The sequence below is a fragment of the Egretta garzetta genome, unplaced genomic scaffold (assembly GCF_000687185.1).
Source record: "Egretta garzetta isolate BGI_Z169 unplaced genomic scaffold, ASM68718v1 scaffold270, whole genome shotgun sequence".
Lineage (NCBI taxonomy): Eukaryota > Metazoa > Chordata > Aves > Pelecaniformes > Ardeidae > Egretta > Egretta garzetta.
Window position 1 is genome coordinate 955,624 of NW_009258274.1, and position 11,298 is coordinate 966,921.

The following is an 11,298-nucleotide window of genomic DNA, read 5'->3' on the forward strand; positions in this document are numbered from 1 at the left end:
AGGCCCCCGGGCCAGCCGAGCCCTTGGGGCAGCCCCATCCGACCGAGAGGATGGAGCATTTCACAGGACATTTGCGCCTGCCCTTCCCCAGCCCGTGCCATCCCTGCACCCCTTCCTCTGGAGGGAGGCTCTGGGGGGCTCTCTGGGGGTAAAAGGGGTCAGCCAGGACATGCAGATGTGCATTGGGCTGGACCCAACCCAGCACTTGGCTCTGAGCATAACCAGCATCCGTGCTGCCTGGGGGCACAGGGGCGAGGTGGTCACTGGAACAGTATGGGGACAAGCACTGGGAGGATGAGGAGGGCACTGGGGACATGGTGGTGTTAAGGTACCTCACTCCCTGGGGAGCATCCCTGGGAAGTGCATGGCCAAGCCCAGGGCTGAGCCACAGAGGCTTTCCCAGGGTGGCAACAAAGGGCGGGAGGGATGGGTGCAGCCGGGTATATCTGCCACCTCCAGCACTGCCCTTGCCATAGACCACGTCAACCTGTCCCGTTTTGGGGCTCAGCCTCCTGCTCAGGCTTCTCCCATCCAATGCCACCCACTCGTGCCATTTCCAGTGAAAGCAGGGCTTCCCCTGCCCAGGACCTGCCTCGCATCTGTGGAGGGGGGCCAGGCAGGGCTTCTGCCCATGCCCCCCTCTCCCCATCACCTCCACCTTCAGGGAATGGCTCCCCCAGATTGCTCCTGTGTCCCATGTGTGCCCCTGCTGACTGCCACGCCGAGGCCAAGCCCTCGTTGTCCCCACTGCCCATCAGCAGCACCACCAGCTCCATCTTCTCCCCCAGGCCAGGCAGAGGCTGCATTCCCAGAGGTGCTGCACATTTGGGGAGCGGAGCATCCTCCTAAGGGGGGAGCAGGCTTCAGCAGTGGCTGCCAGCAGGGCACATCCCTCCTTGCTCCGAGCCAGTGCATCCCCATCTGGGAAGACACTGCCAGCACAGCTGCGGGGCCACAGCTCAGGGCTGGATGCACACAAGCACTTTCCACTGGGCGCACGAGTGTGGTGGGACGGATGCTGCTCTGGGGGCTGCCACTGCCCTGTCCCCTCCCCAGGGCAGTTCAGCTTGGGGGGGGTTGTGTGTGTGCCCCAGGCCAACATGCTACTGGCTGTAACAATTACAAGTCTGTAAGAAGCAGCAGCCTCAAGAGTCCCATGTCAGTGGGTTTTTGGGGATCAGTGCAGGAGCATCTCACAGTGGGGCTGAGTGCTCCGCACCAAGGGCAGGGTGGGAGCAGGCACCACAAAGCCACAAGAAGGGAACAGCCGCTTCCGTCCTTTGTGCTGATCCTTATCGGGAAAACATTGGCTGAACGAGGCAGCCAGGAAGGCAGCACGGATGCGGGGTCTGGCTCTCACCCAAGCACTTCCACAGAGTGCCCTGAGTGGGGAATGGGGGTGCCTGTTGTGTCAGAGCAGCGTCCCCCCAGGGCACCCACTGCTCCGTACATCCCCAGGGCTCTGGGGATGGGTGGTGGAGCTGCCTCCAGCTTTGCACAGCAACCTCAGGGACATGGGAGGGACATGCCAGGTGCTGTAGCACGGGGTCTGGCTCTCACCCAAGCACTTCCACAGAGTGCCCTGAGTGGGGAATGGGGGTGCCTGTTGTGTCAGAGCAGCGTCCCCCCAGGGCACCCACTGCTCCGTACATCCCCAGGGCTCTGGGGATGGGTGGTGGAGCTGCCTCCAGCTTTGCACAGCAACCTCAGGGACATGGGAGGGACATGCCAGGTGCTGTAGCACCAAAGCAGGGGAAATGGGACAGGTTGCTGCCCCAGGAAATCCCACCTAGCTGTGGTTGAAGGGGGGCAGGATCTCCAGGCAAAGGGAGATGTGGCTGGTGGTCTGGCATCCTGAGCACCTGGTACCATGACCCCCCACCCCGAGCAGATCCTGCAGAGGACCTGGGGGAATATGCCTGGCTCTGGGAAAGGGGAGTGCTGGGAGTCCAGAAAAGGACTTACCCATAGTCAGGAGGAACAAGCCTGGCCCAGGCAGTGCCTCAGCAGTCGTGGGGGGACAGGCAGGTCAGCCCTGCCAGCCTCGGGGTGCTGAGGCAGCGTGGGGGGCCAGGGCAGCACAAGGAGCCTCCACTCTGCCCTGCCGAGAGCAGCTGAGGGGCCAGGGTGGGCAAGGGGATGGGGAGGTTGGGGGCGCTGCAGGGAGAGGTTCCAGAGGCAACAACCACCCCCACCCCCCCAACCCAATAACAGCAGCAAAAACACTTGTCTGCTTTATCCTTGTCAAACAACTGAGGCAGCGTGGGGGGCCAGGGCAGCACAAGGAGCCTCCACTCTGCCCTGCCGAGAGCAGCTGAGGGGCCAGGGTGGGCAAGGGGATGGGGAGGTTGGGGGCGCTGCAGGGAGAGGTTCCAGAGGCAACAACCACCCCCACCCCCCCAACCCAATAACAGCAGCAAAAACACTTGTCTGCTTTATCCTTGTCAAACAAAACTCCTTCAGCAGGGGCTTGCCATGAGGATTCAGGTTGCTCATGGAGGTTCACCAGATTTGGGAGAAAACAGCTCCTGCAGCTCCGGTTAGGGCTCTGCCCCTCTGTGGGACAGGACCTTCTGCCCAAGGGGCCTCTTTGCCCCCCAGGCACAGGGTGGAGGGAGCCAGGCGCTCAGGGACCACCAGCCTGTCTCCTTTTATTGCCCTGGAGCAGATGGGCACCCCGCAGTCCCGCAGGGCTCTGGGGCCACCTCCCTGGCCGCACTTCCTGGGGGCTGCTGGGGGGCTGCCCCTTCAGGCCGGCAGCTCTCGGCGCTGTGCCAGATCCCGTAGCCAAAGTAAATGAGGAAACCTGGGAACAGGCAGAATAAGGTGTGGGGGGCTCCTCTACCCTCCCAGCCCCAAAGTTCCCACTCCTTTGGGCTGCACGTCAGAGGATAGGGTGCTCCCACCACCCTTTGACATTGAAGTTCAGTATCTCCTCCATCCACCCACCACTGCCCTGCAGCCAGCATCAATGCCATGGGCTCTCAAATCACCTATGCTTCACCCAAAGATGTTGCCACTAGCTCCGGGACCTCAAGGGTGGTCGGGCTTACCGATGGCCATCCAGAGCAGGTACCGCAGCCAGGCAGCTGCGCTGAGCCGGGCCATCAGGATGCTGTTGATGGTGATGCTGAGGAGCGGCAAGAAGGGTGGGCAGGGAACCTACAGGGACAAAGCACAAAGCAACAGGGTCATGCCTTTGCCCAGAGGCACCAGCCAGCCCACAGGCAGGGATTTCACAGCCCACTTAGGCTCTTGGCTGCTTTGGCTAGTTGCCATCAAGCAAGAGGAAGCCCAGCCTGGCCTGCAGCCTGTGCTGGAGAGGGATGCTCATGGAGAGTGGTTTGGTTGACAGGTCCTACACCGGGGCAGGAGGTGCTGCAGGATTTAAGGGGGAGGCAGTAAACCGCTAGCAAAATGAATCCATGGTGCCAGGACTGGGTTTCTTTTTACTGAAGAGCAGCTCTGATTCAGGCAGCAGGCACTGGGCTGAGCGGGGGCCGCAGGAGGTGCCCCTTAGGCCAGTGAGACATGGGGGGAAGAACCAGGCAGCCCTCAGTCCCCATGGAAAATCCTGTGAGCTGCCCGATGCCTCCAACAGTGCTTTGTTCAACACGGATGCAGCAAAGGTCTGCCTGACCTGATGCACAGGGAACACCCCCCCAATGCAACATAACCCCTTCCCCATGGAGCTGCAGCACTCGCCTCCTCTCCGTCCCCCAGGACCTTCCCTCTGGGGACGGCCACCAAGAGCCAGGCTGTGTGCTCACCATGAAGGATGCTCTCTCCCAGCTCCGAGGCTGCCGCCGGATGAGCAGAGCTGCCGCCAGGATCCCCAGGAGAGGCAGAGCCAGAGCAGCGATGCACCAGGCACCCCCGGCCCGGAGGCAGGGCAGCCCGGCGGTGCTCACCCAGCTCACAGCACAGAGCAGGGGGGCTGCGGAGGGACCACAGCAGCGCATCAGGGTGGCACCTCCCTGGGATGAACCCGTCCCTCTCCCAGGGTGCAGCACCCAAGGCTGCCATGGCAGGAGGGACAAAGGACAACCAGGGGTCAGGGCTGGGTGGCTTGTCATGGTGGGTTTAGCTTTTCCCTCCAGCCAGCCTGGGCAGCGGAGGGAGCGGGAGGTTTTCCGAGGCCCCACTGGGTGAGCCAGCCGTGTGGCAATCGGGAGAGGGCAGGAGGGAGCCAGGCAGGCGCTGCCTGCAACTGCTGCCGGGTGGTTTGCTGTGAGCAGGAAGCTGCCAGCCCATGTCACAGCAGCAATGTCCCCCATGGGTCCCCTCCAGCTGGCTCCCCGTGAAGCCCATCCATCGCTCCTGGGCATACCTACGGCCATCAGAGCCCCGGCCACCACAGCAGAGGAACGTGGGGTGGGATGCGGGGGTGGATGGACAAAATGGTCCCACCAGCACTGCACAGCTGGGACCTTCCCCGCAGGAGTGTCCTGAGCATTGCGTCCAGGCCGATACCTGGGGAGCAGATATTGGATGTCAAGGCGCCTGAGTGTGCATCTGCAGCACACCAAGGCCAGTGCCTCGTCCCAGGCATCGCCAACATCAGCCGTTGGGTGAGCGCTGTCCCCAGCAGTCTCACCTGAGCAGCAGCACACAGCCAGCCACCAGCGAGTAGGCCAGCAGCGTGCCGATGGACATCATGTCAACCAGGGCTTTCAGGTCAAAGAGGAGGGCCAGGAGAGCTGCGGGGATGAGAAGCCCTTTCAGCTTCCTGGCAGAGCTCAAAGCATTGCTGCTGTGCCCATCTCAGCTGTGCTCCCCGCCCTGGGTCCCGCCACCTGCTGGAACAGGACCCAAGCACCTCGATGAGCTGGTGACACTTCGGTCACTAGTGCAAAGCCTCCTGTCACCTCCTGCCTGGCAGCTCAGAGGCACTGAACTGGTGTCTGAGACAGCATTGAGGCCAAATGGTCCTCACCCACAGCGAGGACACATCTCTCTGGGTGGAGAGATATTGCTCAAACAGCTGCTGGCAAGCTAGGGTCCTCCAGACACCAGTGTTGCCACCACTGGGCACTGACGGCGACTAACTTTGGCCAGAGGTTTGAATAGGAGCCCATCTCGAGCCATTGCATAGAGGATCCGTGGCATGGGGAACATGGACCCCAGGAGGCTGCAGAGAAGGGATAAGATAGGGAAGAAGGTAGGAATCCAAAAGGTGCCATCCTGCCTTTTGCTCCTCCTTGGGTGCCAAAGGAGCTCCCATTCATCTGTACGGTCCATGACCTTCTCAAGGACACACTGACAAGACCATCACCTCCCTCACCATCAGATGAGGGACAGTATCAGGGAAGCGATGTCCACAGGTCACCGGGAACCCTATGCACACTGCGACACTGAGGCTTGCTCCTGCTGTCACAGTGCCACCAAACACCTGACCACCTCCTCCAGCTTCAAGCTGTAAGTGGCATGCCAAGGGGTTTGGTTGCTCTCCTTGACAAGGAGAGGCCAGGCTGGGAGCAACAGAATTTGTGACAAAGGACTGAAGGATTTTGGCTGACCAGGGCCAAGGGAAGGGGGTTGGGGATAGCTCCTGCATGTGTTATAGCTCCAATGCAACCTTGCTCTGAGCCACAGAGCTGCCATCATGGGCCACCCCTCACCTGGTCGTCAGGGCACAGAGTGACCCCACAGCCACAGCGTGCTTTGCACTGCTCCAGCCAACATATTCAAAAGCCACTGGGAGCGGGCTCATGGCATCCAGAAGGTAGTAGGGCATCATCAGGGTGAGGGCAGCAGACACCCCAAAGTACGCAAGGAAGCAGATGAAGAGGGAGAGGACGATGCCTATGGGAATGGATCTCTGCGGCTCCCTCACTTCTTCCCCTGGGGAGGACAAGCTCAGCTGTAAAAACAGACACTCATTTCATATCCCGTATCCCTCCATGAGAGGGGACACAGACGCCTCCCAGCAAGGAGCACTAGACCTCCTGGGCTCCAGGGTTAGGGGGATAGGGAGCACCTCCTCTTCAGGATTAGCCCAGTCATGCCACATGGATTCTCACAGTTCCTCCTCTGAGCATGGAGGGCAGGAGAGGGCAGCTGCGGCACAGAGCCGGCACTTGCCCATTCCCAGCCCAGCCTACACCAGCTCCCGGGGCTGCGGGGAGAATCTCTGCCATGGCCCCCCAGCCTGCAGGGGAGGGTCCCACCAGCATCCCTCCCCACCTCACTTGCCCATGGTAGCGATGCAGTCAAATCCAACAAAGGCATAGAAACAGGTAGAGGCTCCAGCCAAGGTCCCAGTGAAACCGTAGGGCATGAAGCCTCCTGCCCCAAAGGCACTGGTCATGTTGTCAGCCACAGACCGATTCCTGTGAGGAGGAGGAAGAGTCAGGCAGTGCAGAGGGGTCAGTGCAATGGGGTCCTAGGATGGGGCCAGGCTGAACAGCCTGATCCAACCTGCTCACCCCCTCCAGCAACAACCCAGCAGGGATTAGGACTTTGGCTATTTCATGCATTGCCAACAGGGCAGGGAGAAATGGGAGAAAGCGGGATTTCCTGGAATAAAGCATTAGGGGGATGACCCAGCCATCCCCAGGGCCCTCCAAAGGCAGCACAAGCAGAGCAGTGCCCCTCATACCCAGCCTCATGGGGAGCCACCCGTGGCAGGTCATCCTCCCCAAGCTTCCAGTTGCTCAGGTCACCTTTGATGAAGCCACTCACTGTGACGAAGAGCAGGACAAGCACGTTGAGAGCTGTGAAGGCTTTGTTGACCGTGGTGGACTCCTTCACCCCAAAGGAAAGAAGCCCTAGGGACAAAAAGAGCAAAACTGGCCAAGCCCCCTGGATGACACCAGGCCCAGTGTAGACATTACTGGGGAGGGTGGAAAAGGCAGGGGAGTAGTAGAACCAGGAGGATCTGCAGATTTCCCTTATGTTCCCCATTTTTTGCTCAGGGAAATGGCAAAGCCTCAGAAGGGTCAGCACCATCCTGAAGAGCCCACGGTGGTGTGAGGATCTCATCCCACATGGAAGGTGGCATGGGGGGAGGCATCCTACCTGCCAGCAGGACCACCAGGCCAGCGGCAAAGGCATCCGGGTGCTCTGCCAGCCCGACAGAACTCATGGCTGCATGAGCACCCAAAAACCTCCCCATCTTCTTGCCTAGGAGCTGGTCAAAGGTAGCACTCCAGGCCCGGGCAACACTGGCGGTACCTGGGAAGAGGCAGTGGCTGGAGCAGTGATGGTGGCCCCATGGTTCTGGGCATGACACCCAGCAAAGCCACCACTGCAAAGCAAAGGTGGAGGGATCAAAAGGGCCTTATACCGATGACATAGGACAGCAGCAGATTCCACCCAGCGATGAATGCCCACAGCTCGCCCACTGTCACGTAGCTGTAGAGATAGGCAGACCCGGCCAGGGGCACGCGGGCCCCTAATTCAGCATAGCACAGCCCTGCCAGAGCAGACACCATGGCTGCAATCAGGAAAGAAAGGACAATGCTTGGGCCAGAGCTGGTCTTAGCCACTTCCCCTGCCAGGACGTAGACGCCTGCCCCCAGCGTGCTGCCCACTCCCAAGGCAATGAGGTCCATGGTGGAGAGGCAGCGGCGAAGGCTGGAGCCCTCTGAGCCAGCCTGGACTCGCTTTCTGCGGGAAAGCATCTTCGAAACAGAGAGCAGGCAGCCCCAGCATGGCATCTGTGGGAGAGGAAAAGCAGCAGGCATGAGGATGCTGCTGCCCTATGGGCACTGCCCTGGGGATGTGACCCAAACCCAGCCTGAACATTTTCCTTGCAGCTCCCACCACCCACACAGTGCTTTCCGGACTCTCTGGATACTGCCTGTTTTCCATCTGTGCCAGAAGAGCAGCCCATTTTGGAGCAAGGTGGTGTAAAGTGGCTGCATTGCTCTCTCATCCCCAGTGAGAAGTGGAGCAATGCACGATTGGGGTTTGCTGGGCTCTGCCCAATTCGTGCTACAGTGAGAGGGGACAAGGACACCTGCTTGTCCCCCTGCCAGCTCAGCAAGTCCTCTTGCTCCAGCAGCATCCCTAGTGTGGATGCACAGCCAGCACTGTCTCAGCTGACACTGACGCTATCTGAAATGCAGAAGCAGGGACAGAGAAGGAGGGATGGGAGATGCTCTGTTCCTGGAGCAGCCATTGGCCTTGAGGTGCACCAGGAAGGACCCATCTGCTCAGCTGAAGATGCACCCACAGCACCCATAACTGTGGGTCAACAGCACAGCTCAGAGACTGGGTCCCCCTGGGCCATCAGCCTGCGCACTAATGCTGTGGCTTGCTCAGGTCACCAATTTCAGCACAGCAGAAACCCCAAATTGTGCGATATTTATGCTTGGGGCAAGTGAGGTGCTTGTTATGGCATGCCTGAGATTTGTGTGCCTTCCCCCATCCTGCCGGTCCCTCCCCAGCAGCTCCCAGGACTGGAGCAAGGGGGCTGCATGCCTCCACATCTGCATGGTGCTGCCAGCACCTCCAGGTCACCCCGCAGCAAAGCCCATCCTGCCGCACTTCAGATCCCATAACCAGCTACTTACAGAGCCAGGGACCCAGCTGGAATCCTTCCCCACCAGCACATCCCAACAGCACTGAGGATCACAGGGCCATGTGGTCATGCAGCATGGAGCCCAGAGGGGACGGGAACCGCCTGGGGCAATGCCCAGCACCCTGACCCGCAGGATGGGGTGCTGTAAGCCCTTGGGTCACAGGGAGCCCCAACCTCCAGGACAACTGCTGTGTCTCCTAGGGGCTAGAGAGGGGCTGCCCAAGGCCAGGCCAGCTGGGGCTGCCTTCCCACCTCCCCCCCACCCCCCAGCAGCACCCACCCACTGCACGCCACCAGTCCCACCCTTAGCACCTCACCCTGATGATTTTCCCTTCTTCTGCAAACAAACTACTTACTCCAGCCATCCTTTGGGCAAACTGCTCCAGCTGCAAGCCGATAGGGAGGGCAAGCACCAGGCAGCCCCAGTTACACTCTCCCCTTAAATCCCTTTTGGGAGCACCCTGGCCCTCCCCCTGCTGACCACTACTCAGGGCTGCACAATGGGAAATCTATGCAGAAATATTTTTCCCACAACGCCTTCCAAATCACACACACAAGCCTGCAATGCTAATAAGGCTCAGAGGCATTATTGAGGGAGCTTAATTAACATTTCAAAGTTGCCTGTGCAGGTGGAATGGGGAACCCCTTCCCTCTGTCCCCACTCCCTCACACCAGGACCCTCATCTCAATCTGTGGAGCAGGATTTGGAGGAAATCCAGGCAGAGAGGAGCACAAAGATGGCCAGGTCAGGAAGCAGGGGTGCATGCACCTACAGCTGTGACTGTACCTGTGGAACACAGAGGAAGGTGAGCAGGTCCAAGAACTGACAGCAGCAGCAAGGCAGAGGAGCACAGACCCAGCTCCATGGGATGTTTGCAGCAGCACACCCAGCTATAGCTCCCAGAAGCAAAACCCTGAGGCTGCCTGCACTTCCCCAGTATTTGGACACCAAGCGCCCAGTTACTGCCCACACCTTTTCACAGCCCCATTGCTTAGAGACAGTAGCCTTAGATGAAGAAAAGTACCCACTCAGCCCAAGTGCAGCTCACAGCAGGGCAAGCAGCAGTACCATCCATCGCTAACCCATCCAGCCTTGCCCTGCGAGCAGGGCTGGGGCTGCAGCTCTCAGCCCACGCAACACCAACCCCATTCCAGCCCCAGTCCTGGCTGGGGGGTTACAAGGGTGCAACAAGACCTAGATGCTCCTCTGTAGAGAATTAAATGAGCACTAGGAATGACCCCAACACAGTGCCTCCCTTCTGAGGAAGCAGTTAAATGCAACTAAGGGCTGAAGTGAGTCCAGGGCTGGGCTTAAATAGGGGCCCAGGGCTGTGTGGGTGGGGGCCCCATGTGAGGCTGCTCAGGACCCATATGGCATATAAGTGCCCTCAGGCCCCAGTATGGCTGTTCTGTAGGGCTGCTCCTGGCAGGGGGAGGGGAAAGGAAAGCTGTGGTATGATCTGGCTGGTCTTTAGCACCCTGGGAGAAGGGGACTAAGTCTGGGCTCTGAGAAGAGGCTGGGAGCTAGTATTTTGCAGGGAGAAAATAATTTTGAATTTATTGTGTGGAAAGTGCTGAGGCTATGTCTGCTTGCAGTATTTGGGGACAAAAACCTCTTAAGCTGTGATGTATCAGCACATTCTCCAGCTTGTAAGAAGAAGAGGAAGGGTACATCAGCCACGCAGGAGTAAAGCAAGGTGGGATTTAGAGCACCTAAAGCATAGGTGTGTGCTCTAACCATAAGGCTGTCCTGGCTGTATGGGGCAGCCCCATATCCCCAGTACACCCTGTGAGCTGCTGGGGCAGTGGGGCTCAGCACACCGTGACCCAGCCAGGGCACCGGGAGGGGAGCAGGGCTGTTGTCCTGCATTGCAGCACAGAGTGAACAAAGCTGTGCTTGTTACCCACGCTGTCTCACGTGGGTAAGGCCTCCAGACACCAACGCTAGCCCAGGAGAACATTGCCCTGAGGGAACAAAAGGGCACAAAGGAGCAGCTAGTGCCCCCCATGAGGGTCTCCCCCTCCCAGGGTGCCTCCACTCCCCTGGGGGCACAGCCCTGTGGCTGCATGCTGGCCATTGGGCTTGTCAGAGCCAGCCTGGGGTCCCTGTTGCCCAGGACTACCATCATCTCCCAGGGCAGGCAGGGTTGAGCAGCTTGGCTGCCTTGCAGCCCCAGAGAGATGCTCTAGCCAGCAGGCACCACCAGGATTTGGATGCCTGGAACGTTACAGGCCAGCAGCTTTCAATATCTTGAGGGGGGGCCTTGATTTTATCTGGTCCTGCTGGTATCAGCCAGAGCACAGACACCACTGCCCATGGCTCCTGGGGACCCCCGCCAGCTCCTCCAGTCCTTCTGCAGCTTCTGCGCTGGCTGGGGCAAAGGGAGGTGGTAAGGAAGGAGCGGGGTTAACCTGGGCGAGGGAGGGAAGGAAGAGCCCCGGGGTTCTGCAGGCTGCAGCACAGCCTGCCAGGAGCATCTCGGAGGGAGGGGCTCAGCCTGCATCCATGGCTGTGCTGCAAGGTCTTCTCACCCCTGTGGCTGCAGGCTGGGGGGGACAGGGGGCTGCCTCTGCCCAGCTCCCTGTGCCAGCTCGGCTCCTGCCCCTCAGCTGCTCCTTGCAGAGCCCTGGTCAGCACCTTGCCCCCTTAAGCAGGTCCTGGGGGACCAACCCCCCCCTTGGCTTTTGCAGCGGGAGTCAGGGATGGACGCTTCCCAGCCACTACCAGGGAAGGGGGCGATTTGGTGCGGGTGGCAGTGGCCAGCGGCAGG

General features: G+C 59.9%; 1 protein-coding gene across 1 annotated transcript; it reads right to left on the reverse strand.

Moving 5' to 3' along the window:
* Window positions 1–1,062: 1,062 nt before the first annotated feature.
* On the reverse strand, window positions 1,063–7,661 carry LOC104123482 (cationic amino acid transporter 2-like). The gene is given in 13 exon segments (XM_009635738.2): window positions 1,063–1,204; window positions 2,283–2,556; window positions 2,720–2,806; window positions 3,054–3,162; window positions 3,771–3,937; window positions 4,331–4,473; window positions 4,598–4,700; window positions 4,983–5,131; window positions 5,622–5,844; window positions 6,196–6,332; window positions 6,602–6,770; window positions 7,021–7,176; window positions 7,289–7,661. Coding segments are annotated over 13 exon segments (2,232 nt in total).
* Between the last annotated feature and the right edge of the window lie 3,637 nt (window positions 7,662–11,298).